General features: G+C 38.1%; 1 protein-coding gene across 3 annotated transcripts in view; it reads left to right on the top strand.

Moving 5' to 3' along the window:
* Positions 1 to 24,322, top strand: part of FMNL2 (formin like 2) — a 341,516-nt gene that overhangs the window by 253,314 nt on the left and 63,880 nt on the right. For all 3 annotated transcript variants that reach the window (XM_023730404.1, XM_023730402.1, XM_023730403.1), the window contains exons 7-9: positions 16,525 to 16,633; positions 19,096 to 19,172; positions 21,024 to 21,117. In XM_023730404.1, coding sequence (XP_023586172.1) covers positions 16,525 to 16,633; positions 19,096 to 19,172; positions 21,024 to 21,117 — 280 coding nt within the window. The remainder of the gene's footprint in view (positions 1 to 16,524; positions 16,634 to 19,095; positions 19,173 to 21,023; positions 21,118 to 24,322) is intronic.

Here is a 24,322-nt window from a genome sequence, read left to right on the forward strand (position 1 = left end):
ATATACTGTTTGGTTACCAGAGCATTCACACGTCCTTTAGGCACTAGAATGCCAGGCAGAGTAGGAAGCTCACCAAGCCCTAGGCCCACAATGCCATGCCAAACCCACTGCCATCGAGTCGATTCTGACTGATAGTGACCCCATAGGGTTTCCAAGGCTATAAATCTCTATGGAAGCAGGTTGCCATGTCTTTCTCCTGTGGAGCCACTGGTGGGTTTGAATCGCCAATTTTTCAGTTAGCAGTCAATTGCTTTAACCACTGAACCACAGAAGATGCTTCTTACAAATCCTTCCCAGAAGATATGCTTTTTTCTAGTTCACACAAAGGTGCCAGATGAACCACTAGAAATCCTGGTCAGTATGATTGCATGTTTTACAGCCATTAGAAAATAACATCATATAGAAATGTGGAAAAAAAAAAACCCCAAAAAACCCAAAAACTACTTCTTAAGTAAATGGCAAGAGTAGGACAAAAAGTTATATATTTATACAGTTTTTATTTCCCCCTATTTGCAAATGAAAAGTTGAAAGGAAAGTTTTGGAAGTTAAAACAGTGACTGTTTTTAGAGAAAGAAACTATGTGTGAACTTTTTTAAGTTTTTGTTTTTATGATGTTTTTGAACTGATATAAAACGTGTATTGAATATAAACCCATGAATCAGGGAGAGAGAGACCCTATAATGGAGAGCCTTGAATTGTGGCTTTTGATTTTTGTTTCGTAGACAATGGAGTTGGAAATTGCATGAGACAATACATCTTTTCAGGCATCTAGGTCTGGTGACTGCACTGGATGGTGGATGGATGGAGGAAAAGATGGATGAGACAGCTGATACTTGGATCTTAACATGAGATAGCTCAAATTTAGAATATAGAGCAAAGGCCAAATATGAGACCATTCCAAAATTGACTTGGTAGTCGAAGAGATAAAGGAAAGAGAATGTTTTACGCATGATTGATTTAAAGGGAAATAGAGCTATTAGTAGAAACAAAAAAGTTGGAATCTGGATAGGACCTCAGACATCATTTAGTTCAGCCCTCTTGTTTTGTTAATGAGGCAATTGAGGCTCAGCTCTGAGACCTTATTCTTCAAGGTGTTACCTGGTTCTTGCAAATCTATTTCCATGTTTAGGCTAAAAGCTCATATGGTTTATTAATCTTTATTGCAATGAATACCTCTGTTCATAGCAGTTTTTTTTAATCTCTCTGGAACATTCATCCTATGTAACGATATGGGAACACCAGTTCTGTACCATATTGCTTATAACACAAGGGGAATTTTAGAAGAGTTGAGCTCTTTCGAGTTTTTATTTCAGCAAGTAGCATTTTACCTTCAATTTTAATCGTTGGTGGAAAAATCACCTCAACTCTTAAAACAAATCATTACCGTATTATATCACAGAAAAGATGTTTCCATAGTCAGAAACCTGTAAGCTGAGGCACTTTTTATCTTGATTCACAGCAAAGAGGTTGAATTCAGTTCTGCTTTTTTTTCTTTTTACCGCTTACCTAAATGAGGAAGGTAATCTCTGAAATGATCATCAAATTATACAAAATAAACTGAGATTATTTATGGTCTTCATCATTAAGAATTGTCATCTGTATTTTATTCTGCATGTATTTCTTCTCTTTTACTTCATTTGTTATAGGTTTTCCTTGTGAAAGGATATTGAAGAATCTGATCCACTATTTCCCAACTTAAAGGGGGGAAATTTGCCAAGAAAAATACATTTAAAAAAATCCTTCTCAAGGCTTAAGTTCTCTCTGTTCAGCTGATTAAGTGGCAGATGCTGATTTAAGTTTTCATTAACACTTAATTTAGGAGAGAAAATACTGTAAAGGAGTGGAGGAAAAAGAATGTAGTAGCAGGGAAATACTCATTATAAGAAACATGTGAAAATTAGTGCTGAAGGAGGAGAAATGTTGAAGATACTCTTCTGTGTGATGGAGTGTTGATCTGGAGATTTGAGGGTGCAGAAAAATGCAATAACTATCTATAAAATAAAAACTTACTAAATATGTCACACTTTTAAAAAATCCATAACTATAAACTTTCGGTTTTTCTTTTTAGCATATTTGCAGTCAGAAACAGTTGAAAGTGTTGGGTTGTTGTGTTTCAGATTTTCGCATTTTTTGTTGTCTATTTGAAGTTGTAGAAAGAGAAGAACGTACTTGGCCTAAGAATGTACATTCCAACTTTTCAGCTTGGACCCTATTATAATGATCCTGCTAGTGAAAATGGTGGCAGCTTTAATTATACTTGTGGGTGTACCATACCAGCAGATTCAACTAACATTTCCCACGGTGAGCAAGGTTGACTTCACTTGTTCCACCTTTTTATTGGGTCTTTCTTTAAGACTGTGTGGAAATGGAAAAACAAGACAGTCTGTCTCTCAGATTGTCAGACTGGTGGAGATAATAGGGTCTAGGACCTGCCTCACATGTTGTAGATTAAAGTAACAATTCCTGTTAAAGCACCTGGCACAATAATGGATAATCAGTGGTACAGTGGTTAAGCGCTTGGCTGCTAACCAAAAGGTTGGTGGTTCAAACTCACCAGCTGCTTCATGGGAGAAAGATGTGCTAATCTGCTTCCGTAAAGATTTACAGCTTTGGAAACCCTATCGGGCAGTTCTACTCTGTCCTGTAGGATCAATATGAGTCAGAATCTACTAGACAGTAATGGTTTTATACAGAATTGAAGAAAACACCAAAGTGACTCAGCAAATTCCTACAGCTGTGTTTTACCACCACCATTAGCAAGATTTATTATATACCTAATATGTGAAGGATGCATTGCTAAGTGCTGAGGATGCAGAATGATATATTAATATATTTGTATGTGATTCATGGCTGATAAAGGACTTTTTCATAGTTATATATTAATGAAAATTATGGGAAATTCAAGGATTATTAACCCCATTTCATAGGTGAGGAAATTGAGGCTCAGAGAAGTTATACCATAGCTAGTAAGTGACAGAGTCAGGAGATACAATCATAGTCTTCTGACATCTTTCCGCTGTGCCACAGGGCCTTCATCTATAATCAGACTGAGAAAAAGTATATATATGTTTGCGTGCCCCCATGCACATGCACAGTAACATGTTTCATGTCATATGAGTATAGCCAAAACAAGGATATGGGAATTCAGAGGCTAGAGTAAGCAACCAAAGGCAAGAAAGATTCATGAGATTTGGTCTGGATGTGGAACAATAATGAGTAAGACCTGGAAGAATGGGTAGGAAAGAGGAGGGAGAGGTAGGAAGAATGGTATCAGCCAGTGGTTCAGTGGTAGGACTATGCATGGGTTGTTTAGGAAGCAGTGAGTAGATGAGTCTGGCTGGAAGTAGTTTAGAGCCAGTTTATGGAATATTTTGAAGTCCAGGCTATGAAATTGTAATTTTAGCTCATTGGCAATGATCCATTGAAGGTTTATGAAAAGAGAGGGATAATTAAGGATAGACATAGAAATATTTTTGTTTAAAGGTCACAGGAGTGAGATGATTTCCTTGGACCCCTTTTGCACAGAGCTGTCTCCTGACTAATTAGCCACATAGTAGCAAATGCCTTTGAAAAAAGGAATATGATGAAAATTCAGACCAAATTCGCTATTCTTATGATGTTTTGACACCCTGTTGATTCACTTACTCCATTCAAAAAGCATGTATTGAGACCTTTTGATTTATAGGTCTGGTCTAGCTGTCATTTGGTCCTTGGGAAATATAGACAAACAGAAAATTTTGGTAACTGATAAAAAGGTTCATTAAAAGTTTTGTTTACTTCTCTCTCTGTCTCTCTCTCTCAACCTCTGCCCCACTGTAAACTATCTGGATCCAGCTATTTCAGCTCTATTTCTTTTGGCTGTAGAGACAGTCAGAAAAGTAAGTGCTTGGCTAACTTTTTTAACATCGTATATTTTATGAATTTAATTGACAGAAAAAAATATGCTCAAGTGATGTCATGTCTGAAGGGTAAGAGAGAGGAAACCTAAAACCTGAAATCTTGGTTAAAATTCTGTTAGCCCAGATCTTGGAACCAAAAGAATCTAGTACATTAAGCCAAATTATGTGATATCCCCAGTTGATTTTGGATTCCAGTTGAGTTGAACCCTTATATTAGCTTTCAAAGGAGTTCTAATTACTGTTCCTTATTTGTAGGTAGATATTAGTTTGATATGTGAATAGTTTATAAGACTGTTTGAAAATACTTTTTGTAAGAGGAAAAAAAACTTTTCCTCTGTTGCCATTAGGATTTAGACATTACAAATCTCACAAACGTTGGCATGAAAAACCTGTTTGCCAGAACTCTTGGAAAGCCTGGGTAGGTCAGTTCAGGAAACATTCAAGATTCTGCAGTAATATGCAGTCTGTGGATAATAGAAGCTCAGAAGGAGAGACAGACATCTAAATGCCTAGAAATAGGTATATGTTAAGACAATAGATAGGTGATCCGACTTATTTCAGTCTCATTGGATATGAAGAGCAGCTTCCATCTTAGTGCTAAGTGCTTGGTGCTTTACATATGTTACAGATGTTATAGCAAATCCAGCATTTGATCACGTCTAGCTTTTGCTCAGAAGTAACAGTCTTTCTCCTGTACTTCCAGAATTTTCACAGATACACCACTTATCACTCACTCTTGTATTTATCACCCATTGTTATTATTTAAAAATGTACCACTTTAATATAGCTCAAAATTACTGTTGTTGTTGTAATGTGCCATCAAGTTGATTCTGATTCATAGCAACCCTATAGGACAGGGTAGAACTGCCCCATAGGGTTTCCAAGGAGTGGCTGGTGGATTTGGACTGCCAACCTTTTGGTTAGCAGCCTGAACTTTTTTTTTTAATTGTGCTTTAAGTGAAAATTTACAATTCAAGTTAGTTTCTCATACAAAAATTTGCACACACATTGCTATGTGACCCTAGTTGCTCTCCCTATCCTGTGACAGCACACTCCTCTTTTCCACTCCAGATTTCCTGTGTCCACCCAACCAGCTCCTGACCCTCTCTGCCTTCTCATCTCACCTCTGGGCAGGAGCTGCCTATTTAGTCTCATGTATCTACTTCAGCTAAGAAGCACACTCTTCACAAGTATCGTTTTATGTCCCATAGTCCAGTCTAATCTTTGAAGAGTTGGCCTTGGGAATGGTTTTAGTTTTGGACTAACAGAGTCCAGGGGCATGTCTTCCAGGGTCCCTCTAGTCTCAGTCAAACCATTAAGTCTGGTCTTTTTACTAGAAGTTGAGTTCTGCACCCTACTTTTCTCCTGCTCTGTCAAGGACTGTCTGTTGTGTTCCCTTTCAGGGAAGTCACTGGTGGTAGCTGGGCACTATCTAGTTCTTCTGGTCTCAAGCATCCTGAACTCCTAACCACTTTGCTGTCAGGGCAATTACTGTAGCTTTCTTTTTTGACTCCTTTCCAATGAATAGTGGTTTAAGGACAGCAAAACATGACTCTAACCAGAACTCAAACTAGCTTTATACATAATTCAGGCTGTGAATGTGTACCTAGCAAGAGAAATTCCTATGTATATAATCTGTAGTGAGTCAGAGCCGTCAGAGTTGCTTCTCCAAGTTTTCTTTGCTGGCCTCCCCATTTTTTATTTTTGGGTTAAAAATTCAGGTTTTACTTGTTTTGTCAGTTCTTATTAGAATAAGTAGCCTAATCAGTCGTTCTGAAGGGCTTTCAAACAGAAGTACCTTTTCCCTATAGCACCTGCTGCCAATGCTGCACAGGTTGAGGTGCTCATAGTATGCTTCTTAGCAGATCCATTGTCAAGCATGAAGTAGGTGGCTCAGATGGCAGTTGTCACAAGAGTACTAAACAGGAAATGTTCTGTGTAGGTTTCTTAAAAACACATTTTGTAAAAATTGCTTAGTTTATATGCCTGTCACTCATACTACCATTGACCTATAACTTCTTTATTATTTCATGTACATGTAACTACTGGTATATGCTTAAACGTGCATAAAATTAGTACAAGTAGTGGAGTAATTTCTGTTTGGTTTTGATTCTTAAGTTAGTTTTACAGTCTGTTCCTTTTCATATTCACAGAGCTTTGTGAAATTTAATTGGCAGCTCTCCTAAGATTGGATCTCATGTTTGAATGCTAGGAGGGCATTTAGAATTTTAGTTCAGTGTTTGGCAAAATAGCAGGCAATTTTTGAAGTTGATGGAGAAGAGGGCCTGAGAAATTTGGTAGTGGTAGTTTCCCTACGAAGTTTCTGTCCCAACAACCTCTTAAACAAGATTTCCTTAAAACTTGAAACAGCACTAAATAACTGCCCTAAGTCACCAGAGAGACTTGATCGTTAGAGGACCTTGGTAGGTCTGTTTCCATCAACTTGAAGGAATTGTTACCCTTCAGAATGAATATGTGTGGCAGAAATGATTTCTAAATGTGTATTGTGGGATGTCAGTGAAAATAGTGGAGTAAGGGCCTCCGAAACGTCTCTCATCCATAAAAGCAATGAGAAAACTGGCACAAATGGTCAGAATCAACTTTTTCAGAATTCTAGAAATTAACTAAAGGCTTGCAGCAATCTCTAGGGAGTATTTATTCAAGAAAAATGGCTGAACTCAGTAGAATAGTGAGCTTTGTGGCAATTTAGTCCTATTTATCACCCCTCCCACCCGCAAGCTCCATGATAGTTTTGAAAACCAGCAGCCTGCGATTACAGTAGAACTATCTGCCTGGCAGCCAGTGGAGGGAGCAGAACAGAGTTGGAGTTCCTTTAAAGTTCCATTCCCAGAGAATTGTTATTATTTGATCTGTCTGGTAGTTCCCTGGAAGATCCTACTTACCAGACTTGTTTATTTGACCTCACTGGGAGGTCTCCCAATTCGAACAGGCTTCCCGCCCCCACTCCCCGGGCCTTTGTTGAAACTTTTAGAGGCAGTGTTTAACTTTGCAGCTGTGTGAGGCACTGGATAACAAACAGTTGGGGCAAACAATAGGCTAACTAAAATGTATAAATGAAAAAAACAGGGGATTAGATGTCTTTCATGACTTTGAAAAGCTCCGACATAGTCTTGGGAGTCTAGAATGCCACATACATGTATAGGGTTGTGCACATGCCCAGGAAAGACCTCAAAAGGCCCTAAGTTCTTACCTCTGGCTGACCTTGAGACTCTGTGCAAGCAGGAAGTGAAGGCTAAGGCAGAGTTGTCAACTGCCTGGTTGAGTGTTGAGAAGGTGCCTCAACTCTTCTCTCTCTCTCTCTCTCCCCAGATGCTAGTAGACTTATTGGTTCCAGACGTTTAGGGAAATCTCTAATCATTACCTGACCAGCAAGCTAAGTAAGCATGTGCTTCAGTGGCTACACATGACAAAGAATACAGACTTCCCAGAATTATTTCAGAGAAGTCACTAAACAAATAATAACATCATCACCAAACAGTAACAGCAAATCCTGGGAAGGAGGGAGGAGACTCCGATTTCCATATTTGACACATTATATTATTTAAAATGTCATTTTCAACAAAAACATGTGAGATATGCAAGAAAACAAAGTAGGGCTCACACAGGAAAAAAAAATTAAAAGAAACTCCCTTTTGAAGCTTGGGCATTGAACTTCACAGAGAAAGACTAAATCAGCTATTTTAAGTATTGTTCAAACAACTAAAGGAAACCACATCTAAAAAACTAAAGGGAAGTAAGAATGATCTCCCACCGAATAGAGAATATCAATAAAGAGATAGAAATGATTAAAAAAAAATAGAAATTGTGAAGTTGAAAAGCATAATAACTGAAATGAAAAATTTACTAGAGGACTTCAACAGATTTGAACAGGTGGAAGTAAAAATTGGGATACCTGAAGATAGCTCAACTGAGATGTTCTAGTCTGAGGAACAGAAAGAAAAAAGAATAAGGAAAAATGAACATGTTCAGGGACCTCTGGGCTACTATTAAGCATAACAACATGGATATAATGGGTGTCCCTGAAGAAGACGACAGAGATAACGGGACAGAGTACTTGAAGAAATAATGGCCAAAACTTCCCAAATGTGATGAAAAATGTTAACACATCCAAGAAGCTCAAAGAACTCCAATTAGGATAAATACAGAGATCCACACCTAGAAACATCATTGACGTATGTTGTGGCTCAAAGTTGAATGAGGTTGGCTATTATTTACAGTGACCACAGAGAGAGTCACATTAACTCTTTGAGTCAGTAGTGGGTCATTTAAGGGTTTTAGAGTGTTTAAAACTACCAGTTAAGTATTTCCATGTTCCAGACATTTCTGTGTGTATGCCATTGTGGTGCGGAGAGTGTCAGAAAGGAGAAATTGAAACTAGTTGATTAGGAATGAATGACAATTATGTTATTTATTTTTTTATTTGGCCAGGAAAAATACATAACTTTAAAATAAACGGTTTAGTATAATTATTTACTAATTACCTGTTATATGTAGAACAAGGAGCCCTGGTGTGCAGTGGTTAAGCACTTGACTGCTAACAAAAAGGTCAGTGGTTCTAACTCACCAGCTACTTCACTGGAGAATGATGTGGCAGTCTGCCTCTGTAAAGATTACAGCCTTGGAAACCCTATGGAGCAGTTTTACCTTGTTTTATAGGGTCACTATGAGCAGGGCTTCCAACTGGTTTTAAACCCCTGCTGAGAGTTTGCATTTCTGACAAGTTCCCTGCTGAGAATTTGCAAATCCAACCCAGATATACTGAATCAGAATCTGCATTTTAACAAGATCCATGGGTGATTGTTATGTATAACTTCTGGGAACTTGTTTGAACCTTTTGGAAGCCCTGGATATGAGTCAGCATCTACTTGATGGCAGTGGGTTTATATGTGGAACATTGTATGGGATACTAAAATTATAAATAGCAAAGGGCTTATTACTTTCATAGGTCTTAATGTAGTGAGGGACACAAAACCACGTAATTAATATTACTGTTTGTTCAGTAAGTGTTAGAATGGTTGTCTAGATAATAGCCTGAGTTAGGCCTGCAGCAATAAAAAGGAAGGTATGATGTGAGAGAATTCTAGGAGTAGAAGAATAAGTTTGGTTGCAGTTGTACTTGGGAGATGAGAGAGGAGGAGGAAACAATACATAGATACAATGGTTCTGGTCTTTTTGGGGTCACAGACCCAGGACTCACTGGCACATATATGTATAACTGCATTCTTTCACACAGTTTCGTGGGACTCACTAAACCGCTATAGCCTTTCATGAAACCTTAAGGGATCTGTGTTCTTGTAGCTCAGATCAGGGCTGAGTCTTCACCATTGTTGTTACCTGCTGTCAAGTGGATTCTGACTCATAACAACCCCATGTGTGGAGAGTAGAATTGCTCCATAGGGTTTTCAAGGCTGTAACCTTTTGGAAGCAGATCTCCAGACTTGTCTTCCGAGACACCTCCGGAGGGGTTTGAACCATCAACTTTTCGGCGGGTGGTCAGGCACATAACTGTTTTCACCACCCATGGACTCCTAAGTCTTCAACCAGACTCGACTTTATGGCAGGATATTATTAGAGGGAATTCAAGAACAGGACTGAGGGAGAAAATTATGTATGTTTAAGTTTGGATGCCTTTTAGATTAGCCATATGAATTGCTTTGTATTGGATCCAAAGGAGCTAGAGATTAAAATGTAAATTAAGTTCAGAGGGTGGTCCAGGAATGATAAAACCATTAAAGTATAAGCCATGGTAAAAGGCACAAGAATGTTTGAGATGATTAAGAGGAGAGTAACTAGAAAGAGGAGAGTGCCAAGGATAGAAGGTTGGAGAACATCTCCATTGAAGAAATAGGCAGAAAAAGCCTGCGAAGGAGTTTTCTAAGAGTGGTTCTCAACCCTGGCCCAACCTGGAATACAAAATGAGATTTTCTAGCCCTGGACATTAGATTTCTTCTTTCTTTCTCTTTTCCCTTCTTTCCAGATTAAGCTGTGATGTACAGTGAGATTTGAGAACTACTGGTGAAGAGAAAGAGGACCCAGGGGAGTGCATTGTCACAGAAGCCAATTTAAAATCTCAGTTATGGGAACATGCACCATTAGCTGTTGACAGAATCTGGGATCATTCAAGACATATTACATGGGAGAGAGCTAAAGCTCATCTGCCTCAATTATCCATGGGAGACCAGGAGAAACTAGTGCTGTCACTCATTGGGGCCTTTTTAATATAAGAGGGACAGTCTCCAAGTTGGCTCTGTTCAAATAGACTCTTCTATATGAAGTGTCATAATAGCTTCAGGAAGAAAATATTATAGTAATCGGTTTCACTTTATGTATTTCTGTAACAGAACACACACCAAGTGTATTAGTTCGGCACAGAGCATACCTCCTACTGAGTCATTGACTTAATCTCTATAAAGCTCAGATCTTTGTGGGAAGTTTATTCAAATAGCTAAGCTAGAATGATCAGTGCTTGCAAAAGGTAAAGACAGTTTAGCCTAAAGGACTGTGGCATAGAACTGCATGCAGGCCACCTTGTCTGCCCTTTCAAAGATAATATATTGAATTTTATTTACCTGTTGTCTTAGTCATCTAGTACTGCTCTAACAAATACCACAAGTGGATGGCTTTAATAAAGAGAAATGTATTCTCTCACAGTCTAGTAGGCTACAAGTCCAAATTCAGGGCGCCAGCTCAAAGGGAAGACCCTCTGTCTCTGTTGGCTCCGGAGGAAGGTCCTTGTCATCAGTCTTGCCTTGTTCTGGGAGTATCTCAGAGCCGGAACCTCAGGTCCAAAGGATGTGCTGTGCTCCTGGTGCTGCTTTCTTGGTGGTACGAGGTCCCCAATTCCCTGCTTGCTTTCCTTTCATCTCTTGTAAGATAAAAGGTGGTGCAGGCCACACCCTAGGGAAACTTCCTTTACATTGGATAGGGATGTGACCTTAATAAGTGTGTTATATAATCCCGCCCTAATCCTCTTTAACATAAAATTACAATCACAAAATGGAGGACGACCACAAAATCTTGGGAATCATGGCCCCACCAAATTGATACACAAGTTTTTTTTGGGATATAATTCAATCCATGACACCTGTGTTAACATCATTATACAACACCACCTTGTAAATACAGTATTGGCTACTAGGACTAGTTTCATTTGATCTGTTTGAATTTTTAATTGGTGAGAGATTATTGCTGTGATTTTCCTCCCCTACCTAAGTGAATCATTGTGATTCATACACTTGGTAGAATTTTGTGGCACTAAGCTGTTACCCTCATTCTGTTTCTTAGAAATGTACGGAAGCTGGTAATCACTATATTCAGCCTGATTGAACACTTGCCATACCAAGGAATAAGATGTTCAAAGCTGAGTTTTTCTAATGATACTTGGTTCTTTTGTCACCTGCATTGTGGTGTGGTTTGGTCCCATCACAGAAACCCACAACTTTGCTTTATCAAGATAAGGCCAGTTCTCTACCTAAAAGAGCCCTTCTAGGAAATAAGACTGTAGAGCATTCAAGGTGGAAAGAGTGTTATAATCACATTATTTAATTAGCCCTTTGTCTTAAGACAGATCTAAACCATCTAAAAATTTTGTTTTTTTTAATGCAACTTTTTGTTTTCCTTATTTAGTGAATAATATACATCCATTGTAGAAAATGTAGAAATATAGTCAAGAATAATGATAGGAAGTGTCTTATAATCCCACCATTCAGAGACCCATGAGACAGGTATATCTTACATCTGCATTGGTAGTATTTTGTGTTTAATCATGTTCATTGTCATGTCACCTTCCTGACACTTGTACCGCCATTGTTTTCATTTCTTACATTTAGCTCTCAAGTTAGAGTCCTGTTTAAAAACAACTTTCCCATGCTTAAATACAAGTATCAGGAGTAGGTCTATATTAACCTAGTGAGATGTGGCTTGATTAAGAAAAGGTTGGTTACATTGGAATTGTAAGTATGATAATTTACAAAAAGCATTCTCCTTTATGCAGGTGTGACTGACTGCCTTTGCTGCACTATATTGTGCTCTGTGTATATGTGTGTGTGTGTTTAGTACTGAGTTCTTTTCATGTATTATAACATATAACCCTTTACTAAGTGCATAGTAGGGGTGAGCTGGGGCTGGAGTGTGGACAGAGCATGCTTTAATACAGTGGCTATCTGTATAATTTTCACTGGCTTCCTAAACTACGTGATAAGTCTCAAAGGCAGAAGCAACATCTTTGTCTTCCATTTTTCCTCAGCACGTAACAGTAGATACTTAATAAAACCAACTTTGAAGCTTCAACAAAAGATTCCGTTTGGTTTCCTTACGGCTGGTGGAGAGCACAGGAGAACACCAGAGGCCTGTTCTTCTAGACTGGATTCAATACATTGTTTAATTAGTCCTAATTCTGTTGGAGGAATTTAGGATCAACTTGGGAAGCGTTTATTAGGTTAATATTAACATTGTGCATTGGAGCTGAATTTAAAACTTGTCCAAAAAATATTTATTCAGACAATAATTAAAGCAAATAATCCAAATACCTAATTATAAAGATTGTCAAATTCCATAAAATGTATGCTGAGGAGTAGACTAATGTAAATACTAACTGCACAGTTCCTAAACTATTGCCTTGTAGATTTTAGGTGATCCTAAATTGAGTCTTTTCAGAGGAAAAGGATTATGACAAATTCTTTAAGAATGAGAATTCCAAAATACAGAGCAAAATTTCCTGTTAAAAAAAAAATCCTTACTTTCCTGATAAGTGATATGGTATAAAGATTTTAAAAGAAAACTTTGTTTTGTTAACATTTAGTAGCATGACAAGGAGCCAAGAGGAAACACTTCATCTTTTGGTCCAAAAGGAAGTTTATCAGCTTAAGGCAAGAGAGCTAGGATCTGAAGTTAAGGATGATTATTTAGGCCACTATGTTCTGAAAGGAGTCCTTGGGTGATGCAGACAGTTTATGTGCTTGGCTGCTAAATGAAAGGTTGGAGGTTTGAGTCCACCCAGAGGCACTTCAGAAGAAAGGCCGGTCGATCTATTTTTGAAAAATCAGCCATTGAAGACTGTATGGAGCACAGTTCTACTCTGACACACATGGGGACGCCATGAGTTGAAACTGACTCCTCCAAGCAATAACTGATGTTCTGAAAGAGATGCACAGATGCCGCTGTTACCGGTAAACTGTGCCTTAGTCCTATGTGGTGAAATGATTATTGAGGGTGGGAAATGACACCTATATAGAACCAAAGCAGAAAACTCTGTCAGGATGACAGGGTACAAACACTTGACAGGGAACAAACCAGTACAGATGGCTGCAGGCGGTAGCTTTTTCACATGATAACCTGACAGATGGTTGATAAATCAGATTGAGAAGCAACTTGTAGAACGTGACTTCTCTGAATCCCAGTAAGGAGACTTGGTGTCTAGTCTGGTCTCAGCTCATCTTTGCTTCTTACTTACTCTGTGGCTATAACTTTTTTGGGCCTCAGTTTTCCCATCTATATAAAGAAAGGATTGGAATAAATGATCCTAGATCTCCTTCAGCTGTCAGTGCTATGGTCTTAAACATTCAAGGTCAGATGTTGCCTTTAATCCCCACTCTATTTTTGTATAAACCAAAGATTTGAGGAAAAAAAAATTCAGGGCAAATATCATACGCTTTAGAAAAATTTAGCTCTTTTTGTGTGGAGCCCTGGTGGCATAGTGGTTAAGAGCTCAGCTGCCAACCAAAAGGTCGGCAGTTTGAATCCACTAGCTGCTCATTGGAAACCCTGTAAGGGCTGTTCTACTCTGTCCTATAGGGTTGCTAAGAGTCGGAATTGACTTGAGGCAACAGGTTTGGTTGTTTTTTTGCATATAGAATATCATTAATAAGTAACACTTGCTATTTTTATTTGACATCTTATTTATATACTATATATTTTTAAAACTCCTTAAATATTAATAAGTATGCATGTGGCATTTCAGATTAAATCTCTTTTAAATGTTGATCCAGATAATATATTTGCTATTAACCGTCTACTATATATAACAAATAGAAGCCTTTTTGTGTTAATAGTAGAGTATTATTTTAAGTAATTTTTTTCTGGTTTCTGCATTATAAAATATAGTGACAAAGATATTTTGGGTTCTTAGAAAGAGACTTATTACAATATAGCTTAAGAATTGGATTTATAAATAGGAAGAAACTGCTATGTTATTTAATAGTTCTTAGGAATACCGTTAAATGCATAAATTTGGTATACTTGCTGAGATAATTAGAATTTATTTGGAAATGATGCAGAAATATGGGACTGTGTGGAATGACCTACCCCATCTTCCTTAAAGAGTAGTTTGCTTTACCCAGTATATCTTCTGGAATCATTGTGACACGTAAAGATAATTTAGCAAAGAACAATTATTTCCATTGAAACTACCTTTTCTTTTTTCTTTTAACTTAATCATAGATGATTTTGTTTTAAACTAGTAGCCATTGTTTTGTGTTGAAAATGAGAATTCCCTCTCTTGTAAACTATCGTGTACCTAACAAGTGATTCCGCTAAAGAAATAACAAAACGGGGGTTACAAAAAAGTTAAGATTAGTAGAGGAAGGGAAAGAACTTCAGACGTAGACTAAGAAGATGGCATATGCTTCGGTCAGACTGTCCATGTAGTCATTGATTGACGGCACACCAATCTCTGTGAGACATCCAAGAACTATGTTAGCAGTCATGGTCAGCCTGTGGTTATGGCAAAGTGACACATTTTAAAGTTGAATTTTAGATGTTGAAATTGGGCTTTGCAATACAAAAATCTGTATTTGTCTCCCAAATCTCAACTTCTTTGTTTTTTGCATTCAGAAGTGAATTAGGCCAACTTCCACTGCTGAAAGTTTATTTCCAAGTGCGAATAAAGCAGAAGTCCTCGAATAAAGCCTCCTTTAAAAAAAAAAAAAATCCTCCTTCTTATAACTAGCATGGGAAAACTAAATTCTACATACTCAGGATTATTGAGGCAAGTGACTTATCGGAGTGCTTGTTAGAAGCATATTTGGCTCAGTAGTAAGCTTATGTGAGAGAATAATATTTCTTCTCTGTTTGATAGTTTTTGAACAGAAAATGAAATTAAAAAGAGCTGCTCAGCCGAACAATTTTAGACAAACCTGTCAATTCAGTTTTCAACTTCTGATCTGCACCTCTGGGGCTTTTGAAAACATGTTAATATTAATCATACCTCCTTTCAACTTTTTAATTAGTTCAGTTCAAGAAGAAGGAAGGGCTGTAGCTTATTTTGTGGAGCATTTCTGTCATTGACTGACTATGTGAAAGTAGTTGACAACTTTGAAAATTTGCTTTTATTTCAGGTTTTGAGTTGCAGGGGAGACTTACCCGTGTTTCCACTCATCTTAAAGGTCTCTGTTGTCATCTTTTCTACTTGCATTATGTTACATTGTCACGTTTTTTTTTTTACACTACTTGCAGGCTGTGATAAATCTCCATAAAGGAGAGCTTAACAACAGAAGGCTTAGCATTAGCAACATATGGTCTGTGGAACGAATTCTAACACGGAAACCTCTTCACCCTTTAAAGTATGGGCATAGTTCCATCTAAGTTTCAGCTGCCATCCAGGTTTTTGGTGAAGGATCAGGCTATGGAGGCATGTGCATACTATTAAGGCTTCAGGGTCTAATATCACAGCCTGATATCAAATTTGCTAATTATGACTGGGCCTAGGCTTAAAGTCCAAAGCAGGGACTCCCGAGAGCGGTATTGGGATGGTACAGTTAAAGTTGGTTCAGGTGATGAGACTTTCACGTATAAGCTAGGTTTTACTACCCTTCACTTTTTGTTGTAGACTAAGTCTACATGCGTCTTGCCTCAGATCACTTCTGCAAATCTAGCTTGGCCTACTGATGAGGACCCTGAGGTTTCTTTTTTTTTTTAGTTGTACTTCAGGTGAAGGTTTACAGAACAAATAGTTTCTCATTAAACAGTAGTACACATATTGTTTTATGACATTGGTTAACAACCTCATGAGATGTCAACCCTCTCCCTTCTCGACCTTTTTCTTTTTTTGGTGAAAATATACATAGCCAAAGAGATACCATTTCAAAAATTTGTACATGCACAGTTCAGTGACATCAACTGCGCTCTTCCAGTTGTGCTGCTATTCTCACTTTAGATGAAGGTTTACAGAACAAAATAGTTTCTCATTAAACGTTCTCATTAAATAGTTAGTACACATGTTGCCCTATGACAGTGGTTAACAACCTCACTACACATCAACACTGTCCTTACTCAACCTTGGGTTCCCTATCACCAGCTTTCCTGGAAGACCCTGGTTTTGTTGATAATCTCTCGTATGGTTTGATTTGCTATATTCTGTGAGTGACGTTGAGTATCCTTGTCCATGAGTCTCTGGCCTGGCAAGATGATGACCAGCACACACAATCGTGCAAACCTAGCAGTCTACGGAGGTAGCTTTATGGTGGTGGGTTTGTCGGTGATGGCTTTGAACTGCAATCCTCATTTTGGTGCAGGTAAAGGTATGGGAAAATGTTCATTTTATAAGGACATATGCCTATGTTAAGAAAATAATCTATAGTATTATGAAGATTTCCCTTTTTACTTGTAGATATAATACTTTGCCAAGCAGAAGAACCTTGAAAAACTCAAGATTAGTGAGTAAAAAAGATGATGTACATGTGTGTATCATGTGTTTACGTGCCATCATGAATTATCAGGTATGTTCGTTGTTCTGGTCCTTTAAAAAAATCTGAATTAGTCATAATCAGATCTCGTTCTCTCTGCTTTCTTTGTATATTTCTGTTTGAAGTAATACCAAGATTCAATGAGATAGAGTTATTAACATTTTGGTTCATTCAAATGCTCAAGATTCAATTCATTGCCCTCAAATTAGCATTTGTATCCTACAGTGTGTTTAAAGGAAAGACATTTCCCCCTTGCAGTGATAAATTTGTTTGCCTAGATTAGTTGGTTAATGTTTGTGACATTAGCGACAAAGTAAACCTCTGGTTGTGGGTAATAAGGGGGCAACTTTCAGATGAGTAGGAATGAGTAGACTAACACAATCGATAACTCATTGGGTTCCATGGCGAACAGGCAAGAAGTAATGATTTTGTTAGACTGAGTGGTTCCTGAACTTAGAGAGTCACCTGGAGGGTTCTTGTTAAAAGTACTGATTCCCAGCCCTCCTTTAAGAGTTGTGGTGCAGGTTGTCACACCCTGAGAAATACTAGGCGAGACACTGGAGCATGTAGGTTGGGTTAATCCTGACAACACAGTAGAGGTTAGAGCCCGGAGTGTCTAGGATGAACTGACAGTGCAAAAAAATATAGTTAGGTAAGCAAATCAGGTGGCAGATTTGGAAAACACAGTTCAGATGTAAAAATAGGATTTGGTTTCCAGTGATTTCCATGCAACAGGTGGGTCCAGTAATGACCCAGGTAGAGGTTCATTATTTGAGTTTAGATCCAGTTTAAAGGTGCTGAATTCAATTTAGGAAGGGAAATATACATTTATTCTTTCTTTCAACCAGTGAATACATTTTAAACAACTACTATGTGTCAGACCCTGTTCTAGGCGTAGGGAATACGGCATTAAATAAATAAGCGCTCCAGAGAACATACTTTCCAGTTGAGGGAGGACAGATGATAAACAAATAAATTGATAAGATATATAGGTTCCAGATAATGATGATGATGATGATGATGATGAAGGCTAGCACTTACATAGTGCTTTCTACAGGTCTGGTGCTTTTAAACCTATTAACTTGTTTAAACCTCGTAACAGCCCTATGAGATAAGTAATATTACTTTCCCATTTTACTGATGAGGAAACTGAAACACAGAGAAGTTTGCCTATAGCTACTAAGTAGTAGGGTCAAGATTTGAACCCAGGTAGACTGACTCCAGAGAACCATTACTAAGTACTGTAGAAAAAATAATCAGGAAATAGGATTAATAAGTGCTGGAAGTGTGTGTGTAGTTTTAAATAAAACAGCCAAGAAAGTGTCACTGAGAATAGACATTTAGTAACAACCTAATTGGAGTCTTCAGTTAACATGCTCAGCTGCTAACTGAAAGGTTTGGAGGTTTGAGTCCATGCAGAGGTTCCTCGGAAGAAAGTCCTGGAGGTCTACTTCCGAAATATCAGCCATTGAAAACTCTATGGAGCACAGTCTACTCTGACATACATGGGATTGCCATGAGTCAGACAACTTGATGACAACTGGAATGTAGAAAGAGTTATTTTAGATAAGAGAAGTTGCTTCATGTTTTTATTCTAATGCTAATGAATCAAAGGAAAAAAATGTTGGTGGAGGATGGGGAGAATTGCTGGAGCATATAATATTCTAGAGTAGGTGAGAGGGAGTGGGATCAATTACTCAAAAGTAGATGTTGAGCTTGGATTGGAGCATGGAGCAGTTCATCCTTAGGAAGAGGTGAGGAGGTAAGCCATAAATCTGTGTAGGGGGGTTGATGTGGTGGTGAGAGATTTTGAGAGTTTTTTTTCTGATTGCTTTCATTTTCTAAGTGTAAGAGGAAATAAGGTCAGGAGCTGAGGGTGAGCTTGGGAAAGAAGGAATAATTACTCAGCCCAGCAGAATCAAGAATGATTCTTGAACCTGTTACTGAATTCCTTGTTTGTATAGTAGGATGAGGTAGCATGCCTCAGAGCAAGACATGTTTTCCTAGGCTCGTAGTCCTATTAGCCGCTGTCCAGAGAAGGCAACAGAGGCAGTGATTGTAACCCTGCTGCACAGTGGAGTCACCCTGGAAGCTTTAAAAAAAGATTAAGTTGACCGGAAGTGGGTCCTGGAGAATCAGTGTATTGTTTTGTTTACGCTTCTGAGGTGATTCTAATGAGCAGCCAGGGTTGAGAATCGGTGGGCTAGAGCTTCCTGGGATGCCTTCACCCTTTCAATAAAGGGAAACAACATGCAGTTCATTCATTAAAGAATGGAAGCATGGTTTGCATAATAGCATAATATGCTTGAAAATAACATCATTCCTGAAATTTTTAATGGTGAATTTTGTTCAGATCCCCATGTGGTAGAGACATAAATGTACTTATTATGGCATAAATTACATTAGATAGAAAGTTCAGGTTTTGTTTTTTAATCAACATTGGCAGTCTCCTAACTTAATTCCTAATGCCTTATTTTTTTCCACATTAATTTCAGTATGGTTTCAACATGGTCATGTCTCATCCGCATGCTGTCAATGAGATTGCACTAAGCTTGAACAACAAGAATCCCAGGTAAGCGTGCTTTACCATGTACAAGTCTAAATCACACTAGGGAAGACAGAGAGCTAGTTAACACTTAAAGAGCCCTGGTGGCACGGTGGTTAAGTGCTCTGCTGCTAACCAAAAGGTCAACAGTTGGAATCTGCCAGCTGCTCTGCAGGAGAATGATGTGGCAGTCCACTTCCATAAAGATTTACAGCCTTGGAAACCCCATGGAGAAGTTCTACTCTGTCCGTAGGGTTGCTATGAGTTGAAATTTATTCGACAGCAATGGGTTTTAGTTAACAATCAAGTTACAGTTTAGAAACGTTCAAGTGGGACTCTCTAAAATAAGATTGGCTGTAGACACTCTAGCTGTGTAGAATTTTCCTTTCAGCCAAATTGCATTCTTACATGTGGCAGAGTTGAGGAACTGGTGACAGCTCTGGCCTTTCACTGTTATCCTCAAGTTTTCATCCCTTTCAAGGCCTCGTTCTTATCATCCTTACTGCTGGATTTGGTGGAGAGGATGAAGTTGCCAGGATGCACGAGGGCCATGAAAGTCTTGATAAAGTCTTAGCTACACCAGTTATTGCTGAAAGCTAACTAAAACCACCATCTTTCATCCACACTTCATTTACTACCTTTACGTCTCTACACGTGTAGCTTTTATTGTCAAACAAACAAAAATAAACAACCATAACAACAAAAATACCGTGCATGCAGATTGCTTATATTTACCTTCCTATATAGCCAGCACCTATATTATTGACATCACAGATTACCTCCAGAAGCGTGTCTAAGTCAGTTATTTTAGTTATTAATGTGTTTTCCATTCTGGCAAGGCATTCTGCATTTCAGATGTCTAGGTAATTCACTTTCATCAGATACCTCTGCATAGACTGAATAGCTGAAAACTCTTACTTCACCTAAAAAATCCGATTATTAATTAGGCCTTTCTGATTCGGAATGCATTGCAAAATCATAAAGTCCTGTCTAATTGTTGAATGTTATTTCTAACTTTACCTGATTTAAGCTTTGCAACTTTGTGATTGCCTTGCTAGTTTACTAGAATCCCAAGTAGTCACGCTTCTATGTTCCTGCCTTCCGCTATTCATTTTTCTGAAAAGTTTTAGTTGGCATGTGGACTGTTCAGAAGGTCTTTGTTTAGAGGTTGGCAATACTCTTTCTTACAGAAGAAGGATGAAATGCTGAAGTGGTCTTATGATGAAGAAATAATGCTATACTTGACGTTATATTTGCAGATTTAGAATGTATATCTAGATTCTCCTTTGAAAAATACTCCAGATGGAGTTTTGTTTTCTGAGTCAGGGAAAAAATTCTTACAGTAGTACAGCTGTAATCCAGCTTCTTCCAGATCTCCTGCATGAAAGGAACAAATGATGAAAACTTGCATTGTCATGGAAGAATTTATGGAGCCATCTGTAAATGAGCAGATTTGAAAGGTAGAACATTAATATGAGTTGATTTTTAAGTTTTTAGGCGGATGTTATGCCTCTGGCTCTAAAACTTTGTCTTTAGCGCATCGATAATCTTTTTCCACATACTGTACTGAGTCACCTGATGATAGAGAAAAGAGGCTGTTCTTCCCAGAATTAGTTTTCATTAGTGAGTAATTTGTTCTTTTGTGAGAGGAAAACATACCTTTCAAATTTGCTGCCTTAGACAAATCGCATATTTAGAAGTTATTAAAGGTTTGAAGATGTACTTTAATATAGCTATACTTTAGCTAGTAAAGCTTTAAAAAACATACCAGGCAAAATATATTATTATCATCATATCCACCTTGGAAGGAAGGAACAGCTGATTCACCCAATGTCACTTGCATTGATTTGTGTTTTTCTGTTTTTCTTGTTTTGACAGAACAAAAGCCCTTGTCTTAGAACTGTTGGCAGCTGTTTGTCTGGTCAGAGGCGGGCATGAAATAATTTTATCAGCATTTGATAACTTTAAGGAGGTAAAATACTTTACAGTTTTTTAAAGAATGCTCACACAAGTATCTTATATTTGGGCATCTTGGAACAGGATGAGCTACCTTTTCATTTATTCTAGGTCCTAAAGAGTAAAATAGTTAATTTTCTGAGATGCTGCTGAGGGGAAATTTATGAAGTTGGTCTAAATATCTTAAATGTATAGGTTAAGCTTTCTTTGGTGTCTCATTTCCAGGATAAGTTAAAAAATATTTACATTACTCATTTTTCTTTGGAGGATTGGAAGAGCCAGTTTGAAAACAGCATTTGTTAAATGTACGTGGTTTTCATTAGACTGGATACTTGATAATCTACCATGTAAATGTTTATGAACTCTTTCATCATTGTTGCTTTCCTCGTATCATGTTTATTATCATCGTTTTGCTGAATGCTGTGGAAAGCTTATCAAATAAAAATGCAGACACTGATTTTAGGAATGTGTAACCTTAACCAGATGATTCTATCACAGGTAAACAATAAACCAGTGGACATGCGTGGATGAAAATGGAGACTAAATAACCACAAAAGGAGAACAATTACATGTATATAATATGACACCAAGGATTCCTCCCCATAGTATCAGGATATCATGAGCTCATTTCCTTGGCCATGAAAAGCGCCTGTTAGCAACCCTCGTACGTGCCTCATGTCTTTGAGGTGGGCAATTACAAAGGTAGTCCTTGGAGAACATTGAAGAACACTTGAAGCCCCAGGTTACAACCCCCAGGCAGGTTGTAATGTGTCCTGGTAATTCCATTTGAGTCCAAATACTTTTGGATTAAGACCCAGGTTGGTTGAAAATCCAGGTCTCAGACATCCAAACCGTCATCTTTTTCGAGATCCTCTGGAGTAGTGTATATTGAGGACCAACTACACGCCAGGGGCTGTGTAAGGTACACCTAGGAAATTACTTGATTCTGTGATAATATCTGTGAGACAAGTATTCATCTCTCCATTTTCTAGAAGAATAAGCTAAATTCAAATGCCATTGTTCACCTGTGGTCACACAGCTAGGTAGGTGGCAGAATCAGGGTCATGATTTGTTGCTTCCCATCCTAAATCCTCCTTTCATGAAACTGTGGTGACATTTGGGCCCAGTTATGTGTGACTCCCCTGAGGGAAATACTAAGTTAGAAGACAACCTCTGTGCCTCCCCTTACTTGGACTCACTACCCCAGCTTCTACATGTACTAGAGAGTGACCCCATCATTGTGTACATGGGCTGGGAAGCTTCAAATATGTGAACAGGAAAAACAGCCTTGGTAATCCTTTATTTGCATTGTCTCCCCCATTCAGTCACTGCTTTAAGATCTTACTACTATCCATTTTATCAATGTCAACCATGGACAGAACCAAATACTGGCTTTTTATCTACTCAGCCCCAGTGATAGTGAAAAAATATCCAGGTTCCAAGAAGACGATGAAGAAGAATAGTGAATCTTTAAATTCATATTTTGACTTTCAAAACAAATAGAGACTTTAGAGACAAGAATATAGGAATGCTTGTTTGAGTGTTTTTATAGAGCATATATAATGTATAGATTTTACATTTATAAATAAGGAGAGGTGTGTTTGGGTGGATGGGTATAATAGGAAGGAGAAATAGCATGTGCAGCTAATAGAACTCCCAAATCTTTGCAAACTGTCATTAAGTCATGTTGGGAAATATCCCAAGCAAAATCGTTTCTACACTAGAAGCACTTACTATATAATTATCAGTGACTGTTATTATAATATGGTTTATCTGATTATACTAATAGGTCACATTATGTCCTAGAAATATAATTATATAGAGTCAGTATTAATTAAAGCCAGCAATTTATGAGAGGAACATTAATTTTGTTTTAGGAAGATAGAGTGCCTTTCTTAGGCATAGTAGACGCAAATAGTTGAAGAATTGAGTTTTGACTGTCTAGTGTCTGAATCAAATATGGCTTAGCCATTTAGGACATAATGTGTGCTTAGTTGAAAAAAAAGTAATCCTACTAAATCTAATAACTGTCTAGTAGTGATGAGAAGTAATTTTGAGTCTGAATTTTTAAAACCTGCCTCCTTTCTGTAATTATTTACGAGCGATTGTGGATGTTTCGACTCTGGTTCTCCTTGGCACAGGCACTTGAGTCTAAGAGAAAAAATGCTGAGTAAGAGAAGGGCCACAGAGCTGGTTCTGTGAGTGCTCTTGGCTAGCATTCACCTCAAGCTGTGGTGTCCGTGTGGACCAAGGAAAGGGATTGTCCGAATAGCCATGTGAATGAGGACAAGGCAGGAGCATGTCCTGAGGAACTTCACTCCAATGGATAGGTCAGAAGAGCACTAATCTGCTTATCTGTCCAATCTGAGTGTGGAAAAAGGGTTATTTTTTTACTGATTGTACAATGCCATTCATAGCACAAAGTCTTTTAAATCCCTCCACCTTCTTTTTTTCCTCCTATCTTTGTATGAATGGATTGTTTTGTCTTAGTCATCTGAAGGGTATACTCTTTAACCTTTAAGCCAAAATGTCATTGGAATCTTCTGGTTTTAAGGAGGTTTCAGAGCCAGCTGTTTGTTATTAGGAAAATTGTTCTTATGATCTGTGATGCCTGTGCAGATAGAGTTCTGGTCAATGAGTAATCCCTTTTGAGCCACCAGTGGCAGAGAGGGTACCAGAGAAGATACCAGAATACCAGAGAGCAGGATCAGAGAAGAGTCTTTTTCCCTCAAAAACATTGTTGTTGAAGATTTTTATCCCTTTTAGTAAGTTGGGATTTTGTTCATCTCCCTAAGAAGGATGATCCCTGTTTGTACGGGGGTGGAGGGAAAGAGGAGCCATATTCAACATCAGACATCAATATCCAGTTTTTGCAAATAAAATAATATGCTTTAGAGTAGCCAGCCCTTTTGCCTTTGATCACTGTCAGAGCATAGCAGAGTATACTGCAGTGTGGCATCAGAGTGCTAGAAGGTAATTTAAAGACCACACATCTTAAGTATGCAACAGGATTTTTTTTCCCTCAACTTCTTAAGCCAACAAATCCATTCTGTCTAATTTGACCACCATTAATTAATTCAAGGAGTCCTTGTGGCACAGTAGTTAAGAGCTGGGCTTCTAACCAAAAGGTCGGGAGTTTGAATCCACAAGCCGTGGAAACAGACACTTTCCACGTAGGGCAGTTCTACTCTATCCTATAGGGTCGCTATGAGATGGAATCG

This window comes from Trichechus manatus, unplaced genomic scaffold (assembly GCF_000243295.1).
Source record: "Trichechus manatus latirostris isolate Lorelei unplaced genomic scaffold, TriManLat1.0 scaffold00036, whole genome shotgun sequence".
In the NCBI taxonomy this organism is placed as follows: Eukaryota; Metazoa; Chordata; class Mammalia; order Sirenia; family Trichechidae; genus Trichechus; species Trichechus manatus.